At 41.6% G+C, this 27,039-nt stretch overlaps 1 protein-coding gene across 9 annotated transcripts in view; it reads left to right on the forward strand.

Moving 5' to 3' along the window:
• Positions 1–27,039, forward strand: part of LTBP1 (latent transforming growth factor beta binding protein 1) — a 388,182-nt gene that overhangs the window by 136,347 nt on the left and 224,796 nt on the right. For 5 of the 9 annotated variants that reach the window (XM_027621433.2, XM_027621430.2, XM_027621432.2 and 2 more), the window contains exon 5: positions 22,960–23,127. The exons of 1 other annotated variant lie outside the window; for it this stretch is intronic. In XM_027621433.2, coding sequence (XP_027477234.2) covers positions 22,960–23,127 — 168 coding nt within the window. Of the gene's footprint in view, positions 1–22,735; positions 23,128–27,039 lie in introns of those variants that run through there. 3 more of the 9 variants (XM_027621437.2, XM_027621438.2, XM_027621436.2) reach the window with 2 other exon arrangements.

Below are 27,039 nucleotides of genomic sequence, written 5' to 3' on the forward strand. Positions count from 1 at the left end.
GAGGTTTATCTGTATTGTCCATAAATTTCCCAACGTTTCTGTTTAAATGTAGTTTTTCCATAGCTGGGAGCTAGTATAGTAATTCACACTAAGACATAGTCACAGTGATGGGGTTCTCTGCTCAAAGCCCCCAGGAGTTAATTGCTGTTCAAAAGAAAAAAAAAAAAAACGCCCAGGAACTAACTGAAATAGTCATATAGAAAGGCCAGGAAAGGCAATGTGGCTATTTTTTGCTGAGCCCGAAACTCTGTTGAGAGCTGGAAGGCTAATGGGAAAGTTTTGAAAAGAGGTAATTTGGCAGGACCATGAGAATATGGAAATAGCACAATTGAGTAAGAACAACAATAGAAAGATTAAAACTAGGAAGGAGGAACGAGTAATACTAAGAACCTAAAAGTAATGTCTCCCCACATCAGCCTCACATTAGATGAAAGGAGCCCCCAAGGACACCTTACATGTAACAGAAAGGAAGAGAAAGTTAGTAAGGAAGTCTGAGGAAAAGCAGGAACTTTTAGTGTCTTTAATTTTATCTTTATAGAAGAGATCAAATGTAAACAGATGAACCTCTCATTTTGCTGAAGACTTTTAAGGTCCAATTTTAGGAGTAGATAATTCTGACTCATGAGAAAAACAGAAGATATTACCAGCAGGTGGGGATAATATGTCTTGGAAAGAGACTTAGCGACCAGTGTCATAACAGTCCACTGCCGTAACTTTTGGGAAGCTTTGGTGACTAGAGAAAACATTGAGGTTGGCAAAAGACAAGTGTTGTTTTCCCTGTTGAATTGGGATAAAAAAGGTGGTCTACTGTAATGAATGTAGGTATAATAATATCATGCAAACAGCATCCATGATGCTTACTTAGAGCTCTAAGCATCATGTAAATTAATCACCTTATAATAGGGGAGCCATAGCCCTACAAGCCCAGTGAATAAGGATTTGCCATTGATGCCCGGTAGGTCTAGAGAGAAATGGCCAGAAGAAGCAGGAAAAGAATGACAGTGGTGGGGGCAGGGTAGGATGGGTTCAGTAAAGCAAAGTGTGTTAATATGTTATGTCTAGCACTCTCTAGATAAAGCAAAGTAGATAGGGAGAAACAAACTATCATGTTGCTAGGGAGGTGTTCTCTGCTGCAAGGAATGAACATTTTATTAGGATTTCCCAGAGTTTTGATGACCTGACGCGTCATCCCTTACCACTGTGCACATACTGCTTTTTTCCTATCTTGGTTCTGTGCTTTACCATCCTTCTGAGTCACTTCCCAGGTTGCTTAACATCCTGTGTTGGGTGTTTGCTGCTTACTGGCTGTCTCTAGCATAGTGGTGCTTTATTCATTGGTCTTAAGAGAACTTAATTTGCATGACTATCAGCTACAGCAGGGGTCTGTAAACTTTCTCTTAAAGGATCTGATAGTAAATACTGCAGGCTTGGAATTGTGAGGATGTTACATATAGGTTCTTACATAACTGTTGAAAATGTGACAATTTAAAGATGTGAAAATCATTCTTAGCTGGCAGGTTGTAAAAAAAAAAAAAAAAAATTGAGTGGCTGGCTAGATTAGTCTCATGGGTGGTCAAGTTAGCCAGGTGCTGATCTAGTGCCTTAGTCTCTCAGTATATGAAAAACATCTAGAGTTTAGACCTGTAGGTACCTAGATCATAGCCATTGAATTAAAAGCTGTCCAAGAGGCCCTGTCTATAACCAGCTGTCCTTCATTGTCACTGTCCCTGGCAACCCACCCTCCTCACCATCATGTTCAGATAAATCTTCACTAGTTTGAAGGCAGCCAGAAAAATATGAACTACTAGAAGGCCACTCTAGTCCGATACATCTAGTTTCCTTTACTGTTAGAGCGACAGCAATTGGGAAAATAATGGATGTTACTCCCGGTTGTTTAAGGAAAGCCTTTTAATATTGACAGAAATAACATTTTTATTGGATGAACCAGTAACTGCCATCTGGCTAGACTGAATCACATTAAACTATCACCTGAAGTCCTCCAAAAGTTAAACATAGTTGTTATATGACCCAGCGTTTCCACTTCTAGGTATATATCCAAGAGAATTGAAAACATATGTTCATACAAAAACTCGTATACAAATGTTCATAGCAGCATTATTCATAACAACCAAAAAGTGAGAACAACCAAAGTGTCTCTCATCTGATGAATATATAAACAAAATATGGTGTATCTGACAAGGGGGTTGTTCAGCCATAAAAAAGGAATGGAATACTAATACATGCCACAGCATGAATGAACCTTGAAAACATGTGGAGTGAAGGAATCCAGACACGAAAGGATTCAGATCACATATAATTCCGTTATACGAAATGTCCAGAATAGGCAAATCCATACAGACAGAAAGTAGATTAGTGATTGCTAGGGGTTGAGGAGAAGGGGGAATGGGGAGTGATTGTTTATGAATAAGGAGTTTCTTTTGGGTTGATAAGTATTGTGGGATTAGTCATGGTGGTTGTATGACCTGTGGACCTGTGAATATATTAAGAGCCCTGTTAAAAAAATTAAAGTACTTACAATTTTTTTTTTTTTTTTTTTGCGCCATATAGGTAGTTACAAAAGACTTAGCATGACCTCCAGGAATGGAGCTCCTTGGGCTCTCTCTAAGTATGGTATGGGCTGAGGGGTCTCCTTTATCCAGTATCTTCCTTGGTAACTTCTAGGAAAAAATTGAGTATGTAAACCAAATTCTATTGTGTTTATTTTAGTATTTATAACCCAGCGGAAGAAAAGTTAAAGTGACTTGATAACATTTGAAAAATCATCTTATAAAAAACATTCGAGACTATTAGTATAACATATGCCCAGGAACAAACCCAAATAACTCATGCAAAAAGAGATTAGTTTGGCACAACTCACTAGAAAAAGACCTTGAATGTAATTAATGAGTATTCACACCAGACTATCTGCTGTTGTAGTAAAAACACTGTGGGATGCTCGATGATGTTAAAAGCGGAGAATATTTATGTTATAATCTGTGGTGGAAGGACGTTTTTATCTTCAGGGCTATAAGTACTGGAGAGCTTCCTAAGAAAGGTGGTAGACTGACTTAAAAAGGAGATCTTTAGGATGAGCAGAAATATTCATGCAACTGAAATGGTTTGCAGGTTATGCAAAGAGTCCTAAGAGCTAAAAGACTGGGCAGTCTCTGACTTAAATATACAGCTGCTTAGTCTCTTTTTCTATTATGTTTTAATATTTGGAAGTACTTAGAAATTAAAACTTCTCTAAATCAGATTTTCCATTGCCAATTCCAGTTGTTTTCCTGTCAAGATGGACTTTGCTTTTAAAGAGGTTATTTATGTTTTAAAGTCATCTAAAATTTTAGTTTACTTTCACTTAAATTTACTTTAATTTCATTTAAATTTTAAATTTAATTTCATTTCAGTTTTTCATTTAAATTTTAAATTTCAGGAAAGACACATGTCCTCTTTTACATGCTACCTTTTTAAAGTTTTAAAAGCCGATACAAATCAGACTCTTAAAAGAATTGGCAGTTTTTCCTCTGATGTGCTGAAATATGGCAGAGAGATGGATTGCTGGCCTTTCAGACACACGTTACCGAAGTTCGGACAAGCTCACTACTTTCAGTGTTAGGCAAAGCCTTGCTGCTTGACTAAGCAGCCACCATGGTGCAGGAAGAAGGTACGCAGCCCCCACTGGGCCCCTCTGGAGAGAAGAAAATATAATCGTGCTTGCACCGGGACCACCTTAGCCCTGGATCCTGTGGTCTCTGTTGACTTCTGTCAGTCCTTGCAACAGAGCAGGCAGCTCAGCAACCGCCCAGCAGTCGGTCACAGGCTACCTGGAATTCCTGCCCACCCCCCATTTAAAGATAGAGCAGGCAGCCAGGTGTCAGGCCTGAGAGGGGGAGGCAAAGATGCCATTGTTCTCACACCAGCAGCCTTGCTACCTGAGCCCCCGCATCCCAGCTCTGGCCTGACTGTAGCCCACAGTCCCAGGCGGTGAAGAGCATGGACCCTTTGGCCACGAGACCTCCTCTTTGTACTTCTAGTGACACTGTGGTTGGATGTGCTAGCATGAGCCCCCAGGCTTTGTTCCCAGTGACATCAAGAAGCCTAACAAGGCATGGAAGCATCTCAGGGTTTGATGGTTATGTCTCCCCCTTGAAAAAGTAAGTCCCTATGTTTGGAGTGAGGATTGTGTATGGTTGCAGACTGGTACAGCAAAGAGTAACGTTACCCATAAAACCATGCACTTCCTGGTTGTTTTCACTGTGGGAATGCAGTGCTTCTGCAAAAACTCAGAGATGACAATGTTTTTTCTTTGGCAAAACAAATCCGAAGGTTAGGAGGCAGGCAGTGTTTGGCCGGGATTGTTCTGCTTACCCCGGCCACTTCAAGGAGGTAGACAAGAACACTACTAAAAGGCTCTGGATGCCCAGTGCCAGTCTGAGTCATCACAGAGAGAGTCTGCGGTATAGCTCAGAGCACCCACCATGGGATAGAAGGTGATGTGGGGGAGAAAGACCAAATTCATCCTCCATCTGTTGGCCCTTCACAAAAGAGGAGAGAAACCCTGGACCAGCTATTGGATAAACACAAATGTATATGCAATCAGCAGAGATGAGGAAATCAGAGCCAGATTGCTCTGCATGGGATGAATTGTTATCGGGAGGTTGTCAGGGGAGGAGCAGTTTGAAAATGCAGGTAAAGAAGAATCTGGTCCTGAGAACCACCCAAGCCTCATTTTAGGATATGAGTGTGAAGGGAGAAAAGAAAGAGCAGAGGGAGAAATTGCTTGTGCTGGCAACTCCAGGTGTCTGCGTTGCCCTCACCGACAATTACTGATTGATGGGAGCCCCACTGGGGCCAAGCTCTGCCCATGGACTGAGAGTGCACTTGAGGGGAAGAAGAATTCCGTAGGCGCACGTTCTGCAGCCTTGACAGCCTTCCCTGTGTGGAGACCACCTTTGGTTGGGTCAGGTGCAAATGAATGTCTTTGGGATTGGCCCCACAACAAACCAGTGGGTACAAAGTGGAAGTGGGACCAGCCAGGAGCTCGATCCTCCAAGAAGCTGATGAAAACTAACAAAGAAACAATTTAGCATTTAAAATACTAGGTGGGGGAAAAAAAGGACTGCTTTAAAGAAGGAATTGTGGTAAAACTCCATGCTTTTTGCCTTATGAAATCAAATTCCTGATTGGTCTGTTTGGTCACCTACACCACTCTGTGTGTGGGAATAAGGAACCTTGAGCCAGTTTCCAGCTGTATGTCAGTGTGGATGTTAGCACTATAGATGGCTAAAAGAGTATCACCTATTCTTCAGTAATTTCTGGCAAAGTTCTTGTTGGCTTAAATGCCTAGATGGCAAAGCCGCAGCATTCCTTGGTACAAACTGATGCTCGAGAAAACATTCCAGTGAATGTGGGTGAAGGACCAGGGTTTTGCTGAGCCAACGCCCTCAAGAATCTATATTCCATTGAAGAGCAGGGTATTACTCGCTGTAGAGAGGGTTATATGTGCAGTCTTACCATGGCCACTGTGCCTCAGTTGGGGGTGGTGAGCGCAGGTGGTATGTTTTATCCAGGAGTTGTCTGATCACATCCCAGTCTAGGAAGGTAGGTGAACATGAACGTTCTCTTTGCCTCTTGATCGCTTACACACAGTGGAAGATCACTGGGAAATGGTAGACATAGACTGATTATAAACACTTCCAGGAAGCTTATCCAGCAATATTAAAAACAACAGTGGAGGAAAACCTAGAGTGAAGGGTTATGTAATCTAAATTCTCCAATGGGCAGCCTTTCGTGCCAGAGAAGGAGGTTTCAATCCCAAGCGTCCCAGATTTCATAATAAATAAACAAAGTAATCCAAGGATATTTCTGGGTGTTGAGACCAAGTTCAAGATATTGAGGAATAGATCCTGTATGGTTCCAGAATAGTCTGTGATCAAACTGTGATAATGGTGGGGGAAAATACCACGAATGAATTTACAGGTTGCCTGGAAAGTACAAAATAGTGTTTTAGGAGGAGAAAAATCTGTGTTTGAAGAGATGTTCCTACTCAGACTTTGGATTTCTCTGCCAGAAACGGAGGGCTTTACTTTGATTTTATTTCTGAATAAGAAAATAGTTTCTAGGAAATAATCATTGTTAAAGTTGAATTGATGGTTTTGATTCAACAGAAATGAGATTGTACAAAAATATTGCTAAGGAGATATTCCAAAGGGAATTGAAGTAGAATTGGTATTTACTCAGGTTAGTCCCCTTAAAAGAGGGGTCCTCTTAGCATTGAAATTACTGCCTTGTGTTGAGTCTGTCTTCCCCACTTTGAGGTAAAGACCTCCTTACCTCCCTTACATTTTATGACCTTTAAAGAGTTTGTGTTGTAATTTTCTACCGTTTTAGTTCTGCATGATTTTTTGATATTTACTTAGTATTAGCCCCTTTTAAATTGAAATGTATCTTTACTGAAACCCAGTTGCCCAACTTCTGTGTTCCCGTACAGAGGAAGTACAAGTTCACACACGGCTGTGAATGGGAGGGAAACCTTTCTTCCCTAAGAGGTAATTGCAATATGATTATATTTGAGTACTTCTTCTGACAGGAAAGCAGTAAACCACAAAATGTGTATGTATGCCGTATGTATATGCATATATACACATACATGTTCAATCACATATATAAATATGTGTTATTTAAAGAGTTATTTCTTTGCAGCCACCTACATTATCCATCTCACAAGTATCCGTTAAAAAAAAAAAAAAATCGCGTAGCCCTAACAGCGCTTCCCCCATTTGCGCTTCCAAGGTCCCAGCTTTTTAACTAAATGAAAACTTTAAACAGGCCGTGGTTGCTCTTGTGAAAAACCTCATAGTTATTTCAAAACCCCTATATCCTAGGAACAGACATAGAAAGCTTTGGGGAAGCAAAGAATCTGGACAGCAGGTGGGAGGGCGGTGCTCGTGGGGTTCCCTATGGTAGATGGCCCCTGGGCTGCTTGCGTGGGATCGAGGGCTCACTGCTAACGATGCCTGGAGCCTCACGCACCAGGCAGCTGTGCTGTGTTTGTGTTTTTGTTTTCAATTTTTTAAAAGATTTTATTTATTTGGCAGAGAGACACACAGTGAGAGAGGGAACACAAGCAGGGGGAGTGAGAGAGGGAGAAGCAGGCTTCCCGCGGAGCAGGGCGCCCAAGGCGGGGCTCGATTCCAGGACTCTGGGATCATGACCTGAACCGAAGGCAGACGCTTAACGACTGAGTCACCCAGGCGCCCCTGTGCTGTTTGTTTTAATGAAGCCCACTTACCGGCTACAGGTGCATCTCATGCTGGCCACTGCCTGCCTCCGGCGCCGCAGAAAGCGGAGCTCTTCCTCCCACGCGTTCAGTGTCCGTGCCCCGAAGAGCCGCTGAAGGAGGCTCTGCTTGGCTTTCGAGGGCCCCCGAATAACACTCCCCAAACAAAATCTTTTGATGTTTTTTTCCCCTTTATTCGTCATTCAGAAATATTTTGCCACCTTTGGTGATTCAGTTAGGTAGATGCTATCTGGTCCAAAGGTCTTTTTCTTTGTGTTTGTAACTCTAGATATTTAACAAAAACAAAGCACGATTTAAGTGTGCTTTAGTTTGTTTTTACAGGGAGAGAGGGAGGCACGTATATTTTGTTACTATTTTCCTGTCCTGTTTAACTTTTCTCCATGACATTTTTTTCATCCCAGAATAAATAATAAAAATGTAGATCTTATTTACATGTAATTCTTTCTTCCCTCCTCCTCCTCACCATGGCTTCCTTGTGGGCATAGAGGACTTTGCTACCCCATTGACTTGGAACTTGGCTCTGTGACTTGCTCTTAGTAATGGAGTGTGGGTGGAATGACAGTGTACCATCTCAGAGCTTGGAGTTGTAGGGTTCCACTCTTCCTTGTACCGTGAAAACCCTATGGATCTGGTCTGCTGACATGCCAGTTCCTTTGACTTCTGTTTTTCTTGGATTACCTTAGCAGGGCAGAAGAGGGACTTTTTAAGACAATCTGGACAGTTGTTAGTCTCAGAGCAGATGATACTGTTTTAATCAGCTAGGATACATACAGGTAAAAATGCTACTCTGGGTGACCTCACCCTCTTGCCACAGTGGACTAGAAGATGGGTAGGCACTTGACCCAAGAAAACCAACCTGAGTTAGCCAGCTGCTGTAAGGTGGCCCGACAGAAGAGCATTCCCTAAGAGGGATGACACTGATGAAGTAAGATTGACCAGAATTTTTCAAGGAATTTGTAAGTTAGAGGTGAACAGTAAGCGACTGGAACAGAAGTAGAATACAAAGTAGAAGCATAAACAGCCGGGAGAAGCTTTGTGTCATGTTAATGTTGGGTCCGAGAATGAAGTCTAACGGCATTTTCTGAAAAGCATTTTCTGGATATAGGGCAACATATAATGGGTTGCTGAAAGTACTATGAATTCTTAATGTATTCCCACTTACTGAAGTATATTCTAGTCTCCATTAGGTCTGGCCTATGTGGCAGGCTGTTCTGGGTTGTCTTGAGACTTGCATCTCCTGTGTTGCTGAGCACAGCTTTATTGCACAATCCCATCACTTGAGAGTGTGTGCAACACACGCCCCCCCCCCATTGTATTGTAGGTAGAGACCCCAGCTAGCACACATTCTGTTTGAACCCTTCCCTTTGATAGCTGCATGTCTTGATGTCTCAGAGCACCAAAGACTGTCTTTCAGAGAAGGATAACCCAGCTGCTTTACTCTTCTTCACTCCCTTAGTCCGTCTATATTCTCTTATTCCTGCGAAAGCTTGGGGTATTGGGAGATGCACAGACAGGTGAGTGGGGTCAGCTACATATGTTCTCCAAGACCACCGAGCACTCAGAATTGTTCTGCCTGGCCTGGGGTTTCATAGGGCCTGTGGTTTTACCAAATTTATATCTCAGTACCCATTTGGATTTTTAATAGAAATGTTTTCAGCTCTCGAATTCTTGCTCACATGGAATGGAGAATGTCCAACTTCAGTTCATTAGTGAGTATAGACAGGAACCTTTCCAATAAGACCCCGAAATCCCGTCATGCCTCCTAGTCATCTTTTTCTGGTATGGGTTTTCAGGCATCCACAGGGGGTGTGTGTGCAAATACCTGTCAGGCATGTTCTGCCATGTCTTGAACATGGAAATAGAGCAAAATTAGATACCTCTTTTTTTTTTTTTAAGTTTTAAAAAGACTCTTAGTGGAGAAAGTGATTCATAATGTTTCTTGTCAGAGATCCCAGTTTCCAAAACACACCTTAATATACCTCAAGAACATATAATATATATATTTAAAAACCTGCTGAAGGTATTGGAAATTATATTCTTGTCTCTGAACATCAGGTAATTAGGAAATTTGGACATAAGCTCATTTGTTCCCACCAGTGGCACTATGCAGATTCCATCTTCCTCTTTTTCCTCATCTATTTGGCTTAGTATATGTCAGCCACTGTACTAAGAGCCTGACGTGCATTAAGTCAATGTGTTACATTATAATATTAGTACATTGACTGTTTAAAATTTACCCTACATGTATATTCATGTAAGTTTATTAGGAGACAAAACTATGATGAGTTAAAAATTGCCAAAAGCAATCTTACTCATTGGGAAGAGTTTCGCTTTACCTGATAACGGTGCCAGATGGTAGCTACACTTGTGATGAGCACAGCATAATGTCTCTAGTGGTTGGATCTCTGTCCTACACCTGAAGTGAATGTAACACTGTGTTTCAAGAATACTTCAGTAGTAACGATGGAAAAAAAAGTGTGCGACTCTAGCTCTTTATGTGTTATTTTTAAGTGAATGCAAAGCCAAATTTGACGACATTAAAAAGTCTGTCCGCTTTATTATTATATGTAGGGCTTTAATGACAGTATCACTTAAAAATGACCTAAACTTAGAGTTTCTGGTAAGAATTGTTTAACTTAATTATTCAAATTAGGCAAAATAAGCTATTCTAATCAATGGGTGTCTGTTATTCATTGAAATCCATTTTGATACCTTTCAAACCAAGTCAAGCAATCAGATCTTATCTGGAAATTATGTAGCAATCAAAGTCCACAGTGGAACTTTATTCTAGAGTCTTAAATAATAATTATGATAAAACAAACATCTTGAGATGAAATTTTCCATATTTAGAAGCTCTTGTGGGTTTTGCTGTATGATATATCATGGGGTAAATGTCACCACTAGTTTGAGCTTTCCCTCACAGTTGCTCCACCAAGAGCTGACCACGTGTAATGATAGCCTCTTGGGTTTGCATAGTGTTTAACAGGTTATGAATCACATCCATACAGATTATTTCATGTGGCCCCTGCCACGGTCTCACTAGGCAGATGGGTCAGGTAGCATTATTCTGTGTGTCTCTTTGTCCCCACTCTAGTTTGCAAGATCCTGCAGGGTGGAGCCTGTGACTTGCTTCACTGTCTTCTATTCCATCGAACCTCTGAATATTGGTTTCTCTGTCAAATACACATCTTAGTACTTATTCCCATAGGTCTGTCGTAAGAATGAAATGAGGTGAGGGATATGAAACGTAACATACTGCCAAACACATATTATGTGCTCAATCTGTTTGTTTCCCTCCCTTGCTCCAGCCTTCCCAGGTGCTGGTTATCCTGTAGTTTTTATGGTAAATGCTCATTGGAAGTGTAGGAGAGGCATTGGGTAGTGAGGAAAGAGTGAAGGCTTGTGCTGAAATCCCAGCTCTACCATTTCCTAACAAAATGACCTTGGTCAGGTTTCTGATGAACATCTCTGTAGTTTCCTAGTCTGCGAAGGGGTGAGTATTATTTAAATGACTGTGGTGTGCATGTGAGCTCCATAGCTTAGTTAGGGACTCAGTACATGTTTCATGAGCCCATCAGTTATGCAGACAGTGCTGTGTACATGTAGAAAGGTCCATAAATTCAGCTTCTGTGTCCTCAGAATCTAGGGAAGAAGAAAAGCAGTGAAGTGTGCGTCTGTGTGTTTATACTTTAACGTGTAACAAATTAACCCAAACCTTAGTGGTTTAAAGCAACAAACGTTATCTTAGACTTTCTGTGCCTCAGAAATTCAGAAATACCTTAGCTGATTGGTTTTGGCTCCGATTCTGTCATGAAGTTGCTGTCAGGGTATCAGCAGGGGCTGCAGACATCTGAAGGCTTGCCTGGGGCTGGAAGATTCACTCTCAGGGTGGCTCACTCACATGGCATTTGGCAGGAGACTTTGGTTCTCTGCCATGTGGGCCACTCTATGGGCCCCTTAAGTATTCTCATGACATGGAGCTGGCTTCCCCCCTCTAGAATGAGTGATTGGAGAGAGAGAGCCCAAGACAGAAACTGCCTTTTGTGATCTAGTCTCTGAAGCTGAAACCATCACTTCTGTTTATTCTGTTCTTAAGACATGAGTTGCTAAGACCAGCTCGTATTTAGATTTAGAATTAGATTTCAAAAGAATTTGTGGATGGATTTTAAAACCATCACAGTGTTCAACAGGAGAGGCACTATCTTGATGAGACAGGAAGTTGAGAATGAGTAACCCAAAAAGAATTAACTGAAAGCTGGAAAATTTACAGTGTGTGATTACACATCAGTAATTCATTTTTTTTATTGGCGACTAATCATTTTTCAATTTTATTTATCACATGATAAATAAAAGCTAGATAGAATATGACTTTGAGAAAAAGGATATTTAGGCTGAAATCTTTTCTAATGCTGAGTTCTCTTGAATTTGGCAGTAATCCCTTGGAGAGAGTAGTTGGGGCCATTTGATGGAGTCATTTAAAAACAGCCAGAGAGAAGTTTGTGCTGTGGGGGAAGGGAACAAAAAGTGAATGACAGAATCTGTATTCTGCAAGCTTAGATACCTCTGATGCTATAATTCTCAATTCAGAGAGTTAAAAATGCCAGTTTTATTCTATATAACCAATTGCTCCAACAGATTTTTTTCTTTCAACTGAGTCCACCAAACTTGAGTTGTTTTGGCGGTTACAAAAATGTTCATACCTTCACCTTTCTTAAGGCTTCTTAAAATAAAATGCATTCATATTATAGTATTTTTTTGCTCTGGATTTTTATTGCCTCTGTGACTGAATTGGAATTCCTGAGAGGCACAGGAAGTATCTGCTTCTGGTCAGGCCAGCTCATTCCCAACAGGACACCGGAAGTTTTGGGTCTCCAGAGTCTCTGCCCTATCTTTTGAGTTTTTTCTTCTTTCAGGCGGAATTTAAATCTTGTAAAGTGTGATAGATCATTTTCTTCTTTGTGTCTGCCTGTAGTGTAGGAGGGAAGTTTCCATGCCCCCGTACGAAGGCGATGGAACCCTGATCGCTTTCAACTCCTTTCAAGTTTTGTGCCTTCCGGTTATTAGTTTGAGTAAAAGTTGCTGCTTTGCCCTTTGCAGTAGACAGTGGAATGCCTGTGTATTCCTTGCCTGAGTTCATACTACCTTTGATTCACTTCTCTTCCTTTCCTACCCCTGCATTCTTTCCCATGGCACTCCGCTCCCACCATGTTATCTTTTCTTGCTCCCAAAGAAGGAAAACCACCAGGTGGGACATTTGTTACAAATAGAGCAGGAGGATAAGAATACAGACTGGTTTTTTGGCGCTTGCTTGAGGCCAAAGGAAGATTGGTAAAGTAGGAAAATAATATGTAAATAGACTTACGTGCTAAAAGCTAGGGGAAAATGGAGAGATGCACTGTCTAATCTGGCATGCCTAGGTTGCTGAAAACTGTGTAGGGAGAGGTTAAGTGGGTTGGTTCAAGAGGATGAGGGGTGGAGAAAAAGGAGGAAAGGTTTTCCAGGGGGAGAAAACTACATGTGAAGTAAGTAGGCCATGTGAGTGAGGACCGTGGGGCAGTTTGGTTCGGCTAGTGCCCAGGCTCTCTGTGGAATGCTGCAGGATGTGAGGCTAGATTTGGTCTAGATGGGAAAGGATCTCAACTTTCTTTTAAGGAGTTTGATGTTGTCAGAAATGTTTGTCAAAAATATTTGTCATAACTGGTACGTAAATTACATGGAATCCTAATTCTCAAAGCATATGGTAGATACAATCTGGGACCTGCAGGAGAAGTGGCCCCCACTTAATCAAGCCTGTGATAAGTCATGAAACTTGTTCTTTGGTAAACAAACAGCCCAGTAGATAATCTGTCTTTTGAGTCAGACTTGCTTCCCCACATACAAACAAACAGATGTTATTTATGGAAATGATGAGTGATAGACTGATAACAAATGCCTCCATTTACTTCTCTTTGGAAAAACAACAAATGTGGGGATAAGTAAAACCTAATTCTGTTCCAAAATTAAGGCACAGAAAATTCAAATCATGTGACGCGTATCTAACCCATGCTTTCTGTAAGGAGACTGTGCAAGCTAGCCAGAATGTATGAGGACTAGAGCTAGAAGACATGTAAGTGTTCACTGCTCCACACCTTGTTCTCTGGGTTCAGGGACATCAGTGAAGTCCTCACTTCTCAGCTGTAGGAAGACTGTCCTCCCATGGCTGTGTGTGAGATCTCTAGCTGTGCTGCTGCAAAGTCCAGTGTGGGTTTTTTAAGGGAGGTAGAGATTTTCACATGAAAAAATGCATCTTTTAAATGGTATTTCTCCCTTGGGAGACGGAGTAGCATCTTGAAAGTTGATGCCAAAAAAACAAAACAAAACAACTCCCTGGACAAACTCACTCAAACCTCCCCAAGTGTGGTTCCCATAATTGTCCGGATTCTAGATCCAGGTGGTGGATTACATTCTCAATTCAGAATTGAGAACATGGGTACAGTGAGTCCCCCCCCTTCTTCTTTGCTCCTTTTATGTTATGAAATTTTGATGTTAAATCCTGTCTCCTTGGGGATGTGTTTCTCTCTCTCTTTTTTTCTTTAAAATTTACTTATTTGAGAGAGAGAGTGTAAGAGTGTGTGTGGAGAGAGGGGCAGAGGGAGAGAATCTTCAATCTCCCTGCTGAGTGTGGAGCCCAATGTGGGGCTCAATCTCATGACGCATGAGATCATGACCCGAGCTGAAACCAAGAGTCGGACACTGAACCAACTGAGCCACCCAGGAATCCTGGGGAATGGCCACAGCATTTCAAATGCCACCATCCCTTCTGGATAGATGGGCAATGGTAGGTTCCCTGGTATTCAAGATTAGGAGCAGAGATTTCCAGATATATTTTAGACAGGAGAGTTTTTAAAGTCATGTCAAAGGAACCCCTATGAAACAGCCTGGTACAGTTCAGGATGCCAGGACTGAGGTGCCTTAGAGTGTGGTCACCTCTTTCCCTGGACTGCAGTCCAGAGCCTGTCCTGAACTTCCCTGGGTGTTCTTTATGCATTAGCTGAGATATGCCTAGACGGTTGAATCCCCTCAGGGAATGTTAAAGAAATTATTTTACAAAAAAGGTCAGAATATGAAAATGTCAAAAAGCCATCGGTTGTTTTGCTGGTTTTCCACTTTTTGTACTGACTGTATTTCTTTCCCCAAACACTGGGCCAGATCCTGCTAGATGAGCAACTTGTTGGGGAAAAGTTAGTCTCCTGACTGTAAAATATATTACACCTTCAAACATACTTGATTTTGTTCCAGAGATAAAAATAGAATCTTTTAAAAAATATTTTTAGAGAAAAGAACTTAATCGTTGGTATTTAAAGAGTAGAAACCCCAAGGAGGAAAAAGGAAGGATGAAAACAAAGCCCATGGTCTCAGGGTGTGTTGCATGGAGTCCAGTTGGCAGGGCAAGATTGAAGACTGAGAAAATGTGACGGGGGATAGGTGACAATCTGAGATTTTATGTCTTGAGTCAAGGTAAAACAAAGACTGAATGAAATAGGATATTAGACCTGACTCCTGAAATCTGTAGAAATTTGGGACAAAATCTGTTGTCTTTGTTGGTGAATCTCTGGCTAGTCTCTTGGCCAGTCTCTCTGAGCTGGGAACCAACATGTATTTCATAAGATTTTGTTTGTTTGTTTGTTTGTTTGTTTGTTTGTGAGAGAGTGTGTGTGCGCAGGTGCGTGAGCAGGGGAGGGACTGACAGGGAGGGAGAGGAAGAGCTTCTCAAGCAGACTCGGTGCTGAGCCCTGACATGGGGCTTGTTCTCATGGGCATCCCCCAACATGGTTGGGTTATTGGGTGGGTTTTATGGCCCAGTGGCAATTCATATCTGACTCACAGAATCTCGGTAGTAGTGTTTTCAGTTTCCTAGTTCTTTGCCTGACAAAGGGGATGGATACTTAGTGAATAAAAATGAGTTTAAAAACTCCTTACACATCACTGTAACTCTTATTTACAAAATTAAAGGAGGTTTCTATCATGTGTCAGTTTGATTTCTGCATAATATGTTGTGAAACTTTGGGAGCAAATAATTGTTTTTCTTTTGAAAAAGTGTTTGAGAAATTTCTATTTCCTGTTTATTCAGTTATTCTCTCATTGGCATGTTTAAATGAAAATTTTCACTTTTTTATGTCATTGGCCATTTTTGGGTAATGTTTTAATGATTTTGGGAAAACTGTGTTTTGTAATGATTGCAGGGTTTCCTGAATAACAACTGTGTTTTCGCTTGATTTGAAACTTTTATGGCTAAAACATTTCTCTTTGACAAATACAGCATATGGCAAGTATGTTTTAGGGCTAAACGTTTAATAGGAGTATTCTATACTATTTTAACACTACTGGCAATTAACCCACAGTTAAATATTATTTATTTAATTTCTTTCAGTTTAGTTTGTTCATTCAGTTACTGTTCTTGAGCACTTACTATGAAAAACATGTTGGGCATATAATAGTGACCAGATATATTCCTGCTATCATGGAGTTTGTGTTCTCAGGATGATAATCAAACACAAATATATAAAGTATGTGTACAATAAATAGGAAATGTAGGGCAAGGTATGGGGGATAGGTAATGTGTGGGGCTGTTGGCAGTTTTATGTCAGGTTCTTAGGAAAGGCCTCCTGATGATCTGACATTCTGGAGAAATCTTGAAGGAAGTGGGGGAGGAAGCTGCATATAGAAGAGGAAGAGTATTCTAGGTGGAGGTGCAAGGGCCTGGGACAGAAGCATGCCCAGTTTAGCAAGGAAGCCAGAGTGAATGGGTTGAGGACGGTTGTGGGAGATGAGGTCAGAGGTTGCAGCCGTGGACGCCCCCTTTGGCCATTGTGAGACCTTTGGCTTGTGTTCTGATTGAGAGGGGAAGCCACTGAAAGGAATGCTATGATCTCACGGACATAAATTAGAAAAGATACCCTGAGCGCTGTGAGGAGAATAAATTGCAGGAGGGCAAAGGTGAAAGCAGGGAGTCTGGTTTAGGAGCCTGTTGAAATAAACCAGACCGAAGATGATGATGGATTGTACCAGAGTGTTTGTCACGGAAGTAGTGAGAAATTGTTACCTCTGGAAAGAGAGCTAACAGGATTTGCTGTTTTATTGAGTCTCAGATGGACAACCCCCCCACCCCAGTCAAGAATAGGCTTGTCATTTTCTGAAATGGGGGAACACTTGAAGAGGAGCAAATTTGTGTGTGGGTACAGGAAGGAATCAAAGCTTAATTCTGAACACATTTTGTTTGAGGTGTCTGTTAGGCTCTGGGGCCCTCCCCTGGATAGGGTCATGAAGAGCAGAGGCCCGCAAGGTAGGAGAGAACCATGAAAGAGTAGAGTGACCTAGGAGCCCAGTGGAGAAAGTGTATCATGAAGCAGTGTCCTTGTGTGTCAGAGAGGCTGAATGTTTGAGAAAGAAAGACCCAGAGAATTTGCCATTGAATTTTGTCAAATGTGTAGACTCTGGTGACCTTCATAAGGGCAGTTTTGGTGAAGTATGGACAGCAGCAGCTTAACTGCAGCAGTTTCTAGAAAGAATGGTTGGGGAGGTAGTGGAGACAGCTAGTAGAGCAGCTCTTTTGAGGAGTTCTCTGCAGAGAAATAGAGCATTACCTGCAGTAGAGAGGAATTGAGACAATAAGGAATGGTATTCTTGATATTTGGGCAAGAGTGCAACATGTTTGCATGCGAACACAGATGAGAAGAGAGCAAGTCTTTGAGTCTGTAAGAGAGGAAGGGATCCATTACTTTAGCCAGGGGAAGTGGGGGGGGGGTGCGGGGCTTGGCTTTAGCTAGAACCCCATCCTTGGTCAGAGGGAAGGCAGGACAGCTGTGGATCCAGGTAAGTTGGTAGGCCTGGGTCTTTAGAGCTTTTATTTTCTTAGTGAATCAGGGAGTGAGGTCATACAAGAGAGTGTGTGACTAGGTTGCTGCTACATGTCTGCCCAAGTGGATATTTTGGGGATTGTATTCACACATAGTGTATAGTTGATACCTGGTTTTTGATGAGTGGTAGGCAATTCTGTAAGGAACTCAGAATGTATCCAGAAACTGACTCTTACATTAAATGATTTAATGGACCCATAGAAAGGCAAAGAAGAGTTTATCTCCTTAAATGTCTAAAAAGGAAAGGAAATCTTGTATATACCTGTGAGAGAGATAAGTGACATAGTTGCCTTGAGTGGATATTATTGGAGAATTGAATGGGAGAGGAAACTCACATGGTCTTTCCTTTAATGTGTATCAACTGTGTAGCATGTAGTTCTTCCTCTACTTCTTCATTTTGTTACATCTATCTGGGAAAAAAACCTCAAGAGATGGTCCTGGAATGTAACTCCTAGAGTCTTATCTGAGGAGGTGCTCACATGACAACTAGAAATCTGTTCCAGGACTGGAGCCACGCGGTGAAGTAATAGATCTCATACTAGTTTGTTTGCACGGCACGTTTCTCGAGGAACACGGTATTCTGTGGGAATTATTTTAATAGTCCACGAGGAGTTAAGCAAGCCTGGAGAGCAGAACAATGAACTCCTGTTATTCAAAGCATTATTTAATACTTTTCTGATTTGTCCTTCAAAGAATTCTTGGCCTTTGGGCAAGCAGTGGACTGCAGCAGGAGAATGAGCTATTTGCCCCGTTTCTCACATGTGACCTGTGTGTTGAATGAGCTTCGAAGTCTCTTTTAAGCAGCCTCAGTTAATGGGTAGGGTGATGGCTTTTAACCACAGAGGAGGTGCTTCTCCTTCACCAAGGATATTGTCTGTGCTAGTTGGTCGCTCTTGTTTAAGTTGGATGAATGCTGATGTGCTATCACAGCCTTCTGGATAAATGTGGAGGAGACTGTATTTGTGCACGACATCTGATGTGGGTCTTGAACTTGTGCTATTTATTTCTTTGGCTGCCTTCACTTTTGGTCCCATCCTGGGCTAATGACTGAAAGATGGTAGCTGGGCTCTTCTCTAGACTGAAGTCTATTTGTCAAGAACCATTTTCACATTTTTGGGTTTTTCTCCGTTGTTAATGATCGGGAAGCTGAAGTGAAAACTTTTCCTATTGGGAGGATATCGGCTTCACTTCCATCCCATTCACCATACGCTCTGAATGTCTGTGGTTTGTTTTAAAGCATGTGCCAGTGCCTCTTCTTGGAGGTTGAAATTCGCACAGGGTCTGGCAGACCCTGCAGACAGGATGTTGACTCTTGAGTGTCTTGACTGACGGACTGACTGGGGGGCCTGCTGGAGGTGCTACATGGCTCCAGGCAATCTATGTTTCTAGCCAAGGCCTCTAGTATATGTGCTGCTGAAGTGAGCACACTAGCCAAGGCCTCTAGTATATGTGCTGCCGAAGTGAGCACACTAGCCAAGGCCTCGAAAATGCAAGGTTTGAAAGCACTTGCTTCAGATTTCTAGGGCTGATTTACCCACAGGGATCTAAAAATTACATTTTTTTCGTCAGAGGGACCAAGCATGAAGGCTCTGCCAGCAGTTTTCCTTTTAACTCCTGACTGACCTGACTTTTGCTTTCCAGATTTGTACTTCTTTTTTTTTTCTTTTTTTAAGATTTTATTTATTTCTTTGAGAGAGAAAGTGAGTGAGAGAGAGCACAAGATGGGGGCAGAGGGAGAGGGAGAAGCAGATTCCCCACTGAGCAGGGAGTCCAACACGGGGCTCGATCCCAGGACCCTGAGATCATGACCTGAGCCAATGGTAGAGGCTTAACCGACTGAGCCACCCAGGCGCTTCCCCCCAGATTTGTAATTCTTAATCAGCTATTAGCACTCCAGGGATGGTCTTTGACTGCTGATTTTGCCATGGGCTTCAGTCTCCTCACCAGTGAAGGAAGGCCTTAGAGCAGAATGGTCTCCAGCATCCTGTGACTTCATGATCTCCATGGGGTTCGACTGTCTTCCTTGGGGTCACTTCATGTATTCTACATTTATTAGGTACCTCCTGTATGCAGGCATGTGGGGTTCTTGAGTATTAGTTCACTCAAAGCATTTGAGGAAGATGCCTCTTACAGACCAAGGAGTCTCTGGAGGAAAGTTCACTGCCACTGTTGGTGAATTCCCACCAAACTCTTAACAGATGAGTGGTGTCTTGAGCTCGTCACATGTGAGGAATTTGAAACTCGGAGCACTTTATATTACTCTTGGGTACCTTGAAGGTTAAACTCTACATGATACCCTAGTAGATACATAGAAATGATTTTTACAAGGGGATGGGAGAGTGTATTTTCTAACCCATTTAATATTTACAGTGATCCTGTGAGAGCTACAAATGACCACCTAGTGTCAAAAGAAGTTGGGAGTTTTTCAATACTGATTGGGAGATTGATGTGGAAAAAAAAAGCTAATTGTAATGAAGAAGTCAATGCTTTGTGAAGACAAGAGGACCCGCTGAGATTATGTGTCTGCTTTAGAATTAGACTACTTTATAGCAGAATGTTAGTAAAACACAAAGGGAAATATGAAATAAGTGTGTCTTCTTCCAAGAAGATGTGAACATCATAAAAATCAGAATTAAGTCATATGAAACTGTCTCTGCCTTTTGAAAATACAAATGATTCCAGGCCAAAAAAAATTTTTTTGGCTAAGAAATAGAATAAGTTTTTAAAAACAATAGGCCCGGAGAATCTCGAATGCCTATAAAGTGACTACTGTAGCTGAGAGGTGAAATGCGAATAATGATTAAGTGCTTGCTTTCTTTGGATGTCTCTCTTCGCCTAAGTGAGCATAATTTAGGTGACAGTCTGAGCATCTGCATGGCAGCTGCTGGTGCCATGAGTTAATGCCAGAGAAGACAAAATAGTTGGCACACCATTTCTAATTTCATTATTTTACCAAGAGCCAGAAAAAATAGAAGTTTATATTCTTTTGAAGTGGGATGATGTTGTATCTCTCTTTTTTTAAATAGGCTCCACACACTTAGATACACAAAGTATTCTCAAGATATTTGTAAGCATAGTCTGACAATTTTGAATGTGAGCTGGTTTGTGTGTGAGCGTGTGTACTACTGTAAAAGAAAAAGAAGTTGAACTATATGAATTTTGCCTGATTGTGGAATTAACATCCTGTTGTAGTTTTTTAAATTTCTGGGTACACTCAAAAATTTTAGATGTATAAGCATTCAAAGCAGTGGTTGGCAAACTGTTTCTTTAAATAAAGTTTTAGGGCACCTGGGTGGCTCAGTTGGTTAAGTGACTGCCTTCGGCTCAGGTCATGATCCTGGAGTCCCGGGATCAAGTCCTGCATCAGGCGCTCTGCTCAGCAGGGAGTCTGCTTCTCCCTCTGACCCTCTTCCCTCTCGTGCTCTCTATCTCTCATTCTCTCTCTCGAATAAGTAAATAAAATCTTAAAAATAAATAAATAAATAAAGTTTTATTGGAACACAGCCACAACCATTCATTTACATACTGTTTTTGACAGTCTGCTTTCCTGCTACCACAACAGAGTTAAGTAGTTGCCAACAGAGTCCATCAGGTCTATAGCCTTAAAATATTTATTATTTGGCCCATTGTAGAAAAAGTTTCTAGATGCCATTTTGCAAGGTGCTGGAAGATCCGGTTGACCCCTAGGATATCTCCCCACTTCACGCTATGTGTCCTGATCTCTTGTGTTAGAACCACTGAATAAGAATGGGAAATCATCTTGGAAAAACATTTGAAAAGAACAGAGGCTATTTCTCTTCTGGAAGAACTGTTTTCTTGTGTTAAGTGAGAGGGCCAACCCAAGCTGATCTCTTCAAGTTCCTGCTAACTTGAGTTTTCTTTGCTTACTTGGTAGTTCTCTTTGAGGAGTTGAAGGGCAATCATGTGGAAGAGGCATTGTTAGATTGTGAAACCATGGGGAGCAGAGTCAGGATTAATGGGTGCAACTGCCACACTTGAGCTCAAGGAGGAAGAGCACTTGCTAGGAATGGCTTATAACTAGAATGTGCTATCTTAGTGGATAATGAACAACCTGTCACTAGAGATGTTTAAATAATGTTGTGTCAGAGGACCTTTGAGACCCCAGTTCCAGCTTTGAAATTCTAATGTTGTTGTTGTTGTTGTTGTTGTTGTTGTTAAGGTTTTTTGTTTCCAAGCTCAGATCTGACCACAGTTATTTTGTTGAGGGCCTATAGAGGCCTCTTGGATGATTTCCTGAAAATATAATCTTGGTCAGACCGAGGCAGTATAAAGGGGCAGAATTGCTTCTGGTAGTCAGGGGATGGCCACAGAAAGGCTGACCCAGAGCTAGTCTCTCCTTGGCTTCTAAAGTAACACAGTGGTAATAGGAAGGGTACTACTTCCTGCCATCCTTAGTCTCAGAGATGAACCATCTGTCTCTCCAGTTGCTGCTACTGTCTTTGCTTTCTGCCTAGGCTCCTGGAAAGAGGAACAAGCTGGTTGGGGACATATCATAGACGTAGAAGTCAGACTAGAGTTTCTGTATTGCACTTTGTCATAGAGTCTAGATTGGGACTTGGCCATGAATGGCAGTTCTGGGTGAGCGCAGACATCCTCTGTGCAGCTCCGCTATTGCAGCACAAAAGCAGCCATAGTGAATATGTAAAGGAGGAAGTGTGGCTGTGTTCCAATAAAACTTTATTTATAAAAGCAGGCAGAGGGCCAGATTTGATCCCTGGGCTGCAGTTTGCTGACCCCTGATAGAGACATTGAAAGTTAGAACTAGCTCGAAAACATCAGCTGCAATTCTCTCATGTTTTGTAGAAAAGGTGAAATGACATGTGCAAAGTCACACCTCGGTTGAGCCAGGTTTATAAGCCAGAGTGTGAATGTGAGATCTGTGCCCATTTTGTGATCCTCTGCTGCCTCTGCTGTGCAGTCAGGTTATAGCATTTGGTTTTAAGGAGAGGGCCACGCGAATGCAGGAAATAACCTGCCTGAGGTGGCCTATGAAGAGGCGCAGCGAGGACTCCAGGATGGTCCTTGAACAGAGGCAGCCCTTGAGCCTCGTGACCTGGCCTCCCGTTTTCTTAGACGGACCCTGTTTACAGTAAAACAAAATACAGGTTGTATAAATTAATGTGGAGAAATAATGCCCCAGAGTTGTGAAAAAGAACTGGGCTCCCACAGCTGCATCACAGGATTTGATCACTTCAGCTGAGAGTGCCAGGAGATTTGAGACAGATGTTTTCAGACATGCCGCATGCCTAAAACATTTCCAGGGGTCGGACTGCAAATAGTGACTTAATAAGTGGAGAAACCGGGAAAGTATGCAAGTTGAGGACACAGGAGTTTATTCACCACGAGGTGCATGGCCAACCTCTTTGCATTACATCTGCCTGTCAGGGTTGGCTCTTTCATGTCGTGCCCTCCGTAGTGCTCTTTGTCTGCCCGTGAATAAAGTGCAGCATTGTGGTTAGTAATCCCACTCCAGTGACTCGACTTCAAATGTGGTTTTGGAGTGCATCCCAGAGTTCTGTTTGCTAAGCTTCCTACTCCTGTTTCAGAGACACCACTGGATACAGAGCAGCGCGCACTAAAGGCTTCCCTCTTTCCTTAAACCTGTCGGGTTGTGGGCTCTCTCGTCCCCCCTCTCCTCTCCTTTCTTTTTTTTCCTTTTTTTTAAAAAAACCTTCCAAGGCACGTTCATGGATACTAAGCTGATGTGTTTGTTGTTCTTTTTCTCCTTGCCTCCGCTCCTAGTGAGTAACCACACTGGCCGCATCAAGGTGGTCTTTACTCCGAGCATCTGTAAAGTGACCTGCACCAAGGGCAGCTGTCAGAACAGCTGTGAGAAGGGGAACACCACCACTCTCATTAGTGAGAATGGTCATGCTGCTGACACCCTGACGGCCACGAACTTCCGAGTGGGTGAGTTCCTCCACGGTCCCTAACCGTCCTTACTGCATAGAGTTGTATGAGAGCATAGCGTTTAGACATCCTCCTCTACTCACACTGCTCTCTGCTTGAATGGGTTTCTGTCTCTGAGTCCGAATATGCTGCTTCCGTGAGCTCTTTAACTTTCAGAATAATTGTTAACCTGCTTTTTGGCTTCTCAGAGCAATGGCAGCTAGACGGTTGCCCTTTAGTGCCTATCATTTATGCAGCCCATGGCGATGGGAGGTATCCATAGGACAGAAGGGAATCGCTTTTTAGATTAAGACCCTTGTGCACAACTTGCACTGATCAGCTTCAGATTTTTATATGCCCGGTCATAAGGAGAATTTGCATTAGATCTGCCTCATGTTACAAAATGTGGATCGTGGTGATGAAGTTAAAAGTTTTACTGGATGAATAGTCATGTTCTAAAAAAAAATTCTAAAAATTGTCAAAAACTGCATTTCAGTTGTAGAAAGGAATACGGACTTGAATCTTTTGCCACATTTCTGCTCTGTATCAAAAGGCAGAATTATAAATTGATATATGACAGGGATTTAGGGGAAAAAATGCTAGTGGCTTACTGTCAGCACTCCAAACCTTTTAATCTTTCATAACTATTTTAAATATGAACTGTGTGGCTTACTGAAAAGAAAGCTTTTTACTTTAAAATTTTTGTGTTGTTTTTACTTTTTCGTAAAGGGAGAAAGTATTGCGGTCCACTGAATGCTGTCACACTGTCACACAGCCATGTTGTCATGCAGTACAGTATTTTTGTCACGGAAAAATGTCTTTTATTATTTTTTGACCAATTATGGTTTGCCATGTGTACTCAAATAATCACAGACACCCACATTACTTTATGAGTTACTCACAAGAATAACCCAAATGTCAGACAGATAATAACACTGGCTAGATCTGGTCTTTTTATGGAATATTGCTGTTTAGTCTTGAGTGTGTGTGTCTAGGGGGGTAGGAGAGAGGGTGTCTCTTTCAAACTGATGATCATCAAGACAAAATACAAGGGGACAGCCTGAGGTCCTTATTAGCTCTTTGATTATTCTGCTTTATTGTGACTCCTAGTCCTTCTGAGGTCAAAGCAGTATTCTAGATAGTCTGTACTTGGAAAAAACATGTGCCCGTAGATACTATTTAAAAGGGTATTGTGAATTTCCTGGCCACGATAAGGGTGTTTGGGCATATTTTAAAAAGAATTTAGCTGGTAGGTGCCAAGTGGCACATTACGCTTCGCAGGGCAGAGAGCCGAGCCTCATGGGAAGTGTGCTGAACCGTGGATCGGGAATCTAGATTCTGGTCCCGGTCCTGCCACTACCTAATCCACAGGGTGTGACACTTACTGTTTCTGGACCTCAGTTTGGTCTCATCCATAAAATAAATGGCTTAGGCTTAGTGACCTCTGAAATTCAGTCTGTCTTTAAAATCTTAGGACTTTTTATGAGTAACAAGTAATCCTATTTTCTGGAGGGTTGTAGACAATGAGGGGAAGAGAAAAGGCAGCTCCCAGGAGGTTGTTACGGGCTTAATGGCTTTTTCCCACTTTTACTTTTCTTGATTGCCTTCCTTGCTCGCATGTGTTTCCCAGCTCCATCAACAGCGTCGGCCCCTCCTCCTCCTCCTTGCATTTTTCATAAATCTTTACAGTAGGAATGACAAAGTAATCGGATGGGTGGTAATTTTTTTGGCTTCCAGTGTATTCATTTTGAAACTAAATATTTGAAGGCTTTGAGAAACAGAGGAAGTCTACTTGTTAAAACATGCTGCACACTTTCCTGTCTGGCATTTAAGCAGATGTTTAGGAACAGGATACACGTAGCCTATTCACAATATAAAATGGAGCAAACTTATTTACACACAAAAAAATTTCAAAACCAGAACTCAACTCTGCCACAAAAGGATTGGCAGAGTAGTTTAAAAGAGAGAGACAGAGAGGGCTTGGTAATCAAGTTTCACATTGGCAGTCCTGGGAAATACTTCATTTATATTCTCAGCTATTTTCCTCTTCTCTTTATTTAAGTTCAAATATTGGATAATTTGTGGGAGAAGTTTTACTTTTTTTTTTTATTCGAAGAAGGGTAATTCTGTAGAACTCACAGATTATGATTCTTCAGAAATACAGAAAATTTTAGAAATTCATTTTTTAGAACTATATCTTTGTGGACTTAGCTTGTTTAATATAGCTTTATTATTTACAAAAAAGTGGCTTTCTAACTTAGTGGTTTTTCTATTTATACTTGCTTATGGTATATTAAATCTTTTGGCAAATCAGATATGTATATGGAAAATAGAACAGCTTGGGGCAAATTCAAAATTCATCGTGACTTGTTAGCTACTCTCTTTGGCCTCTGGTATGTCAGATGTGGGGGCTAGCAAACTTCTGTAAAGGGCCAGATAGTAAATACTTGAGACTTTGCAATGCAAACTGTACAGTGTCCAACTGCTCAGCTCTGCAGTGGCTTTGCAAGCAGCCATAGATGATATGTACCAGCCTGGGTGTGGCCCCGTACAAAACCTTCGGTGGGCCAGGTTTGAGCTGAGTGGCACAGTTTGCTGACTGTGCTCCAAGGAGTCAAAATAATACTGGGAAAACCATATGGACTTCAAAGTCAAGGCAGCTTAACTAAATAATCCATTTTGATAATTAGAACACAGAAATAATTTTGAACATTTCCATGGTGATTTATAGGTTGGTTTTTGTTTTTGTTTTTGTTTTTTTTTTTGAAGGAAGTGGGACACATAATATTGTTGACATTTTTTTGATAAGGAAACTTAGGTGGTGGTATAAGGGAGCTTGACTTAGTTACCCAGCAAGTCTGTTAGCTGGGACTAGAACTTAGATCTCTTTAGGTCATCTGTTTACTTAATTTCCTGGCGTCTGAACACAATGTATAGGAGGGACACAGGTGAAGGACCTTGTGGAGTTGGGTTTTGTGGGAAGGACGGGTGGTCTGATAGAGAATGGACAGCTCAGAGACCAGCAGCCCTGGGTTGGAGTCCTGGCGTCATCATGGCCATTGGGCATGTTCTGGTTTTAGATCCTCTTGGGTTCAGGTCACTGGCCACACAAAACAGGTAATAATGGGTATACAGAGGGTGGTTCTGTAGCAGACACAGGGGTGATACTCATTTCTTCCTTTTTTTGTGTTCCTTCTGTGGTTGTCTTTCTGGTCTATGGTGATGGTGAGTCTGGGCTATTTAGATGTGAGAGGCAGGTGTATTTTTCATGACGATTAAGCACATAGTCTCTGTTCTTGAGTATTCAGTTGGGGAAATCTTTTTTTTTTAAGATTTTATTTTTAAGTAATCTCCACACTTAACATGGGGCTCAAACTCACAACCCTAAGATCAACGCCTTGACTCAGCTAGGCAAGCACCCCCAGTTGGAGAAATCTAAGGTATGACTTCCACTGACTGTGAGGTCTGAATGAGGATGATATCCAAGGGAAGTACTCTTGAGATTCTAGAATAAATTCCTTTTTATGAACATGATATGATGTAACGGAATATTTACCTTAAGTGGCATTTCCTTTAAAGCAGATTTCTAATGATAATAACTTTTTTTGTGACATTCTGAACTTTGCCTCTTTGCTCTCCCCACCTTTGCCTTTTTAAAAAAGGGGAACAAATTCCCAGTTGAGTGGGCCAGCAGGTTAACCATTGTTGTTTTAATGGATTCTTTCCACTCATAGGGATATAATGAAGATGACCTCCTGGTATTTTTAAAGTTGTTTATAGAGTCGTAAGTCCCCCTAATAAGGAGAACACAGGAATTCATGTTGTCACAACTAGAATATTTGAAATAAAATAACACTATCCATGGCATAGCCTATTTGTAGAACCAGTGAAAAGCAATCATGATGGCTAAAATAATACATTTGGTTTATATGA

The sequence above is a fragment of the Zalophus californianus genome, chromosome 8 (assembly GCF_009762305.2).
Source record: "Zalophus californianus isolate mZalCal1 chromosome 8, mZalCal1.pri.v2, whole genome shotgun sequence".
Lineage (NCBI taxonomy): Eukaryota > Metazoa > Chordata > Mammalia > Carnivora > Otariidae > Zalophus > Zalophus californianus.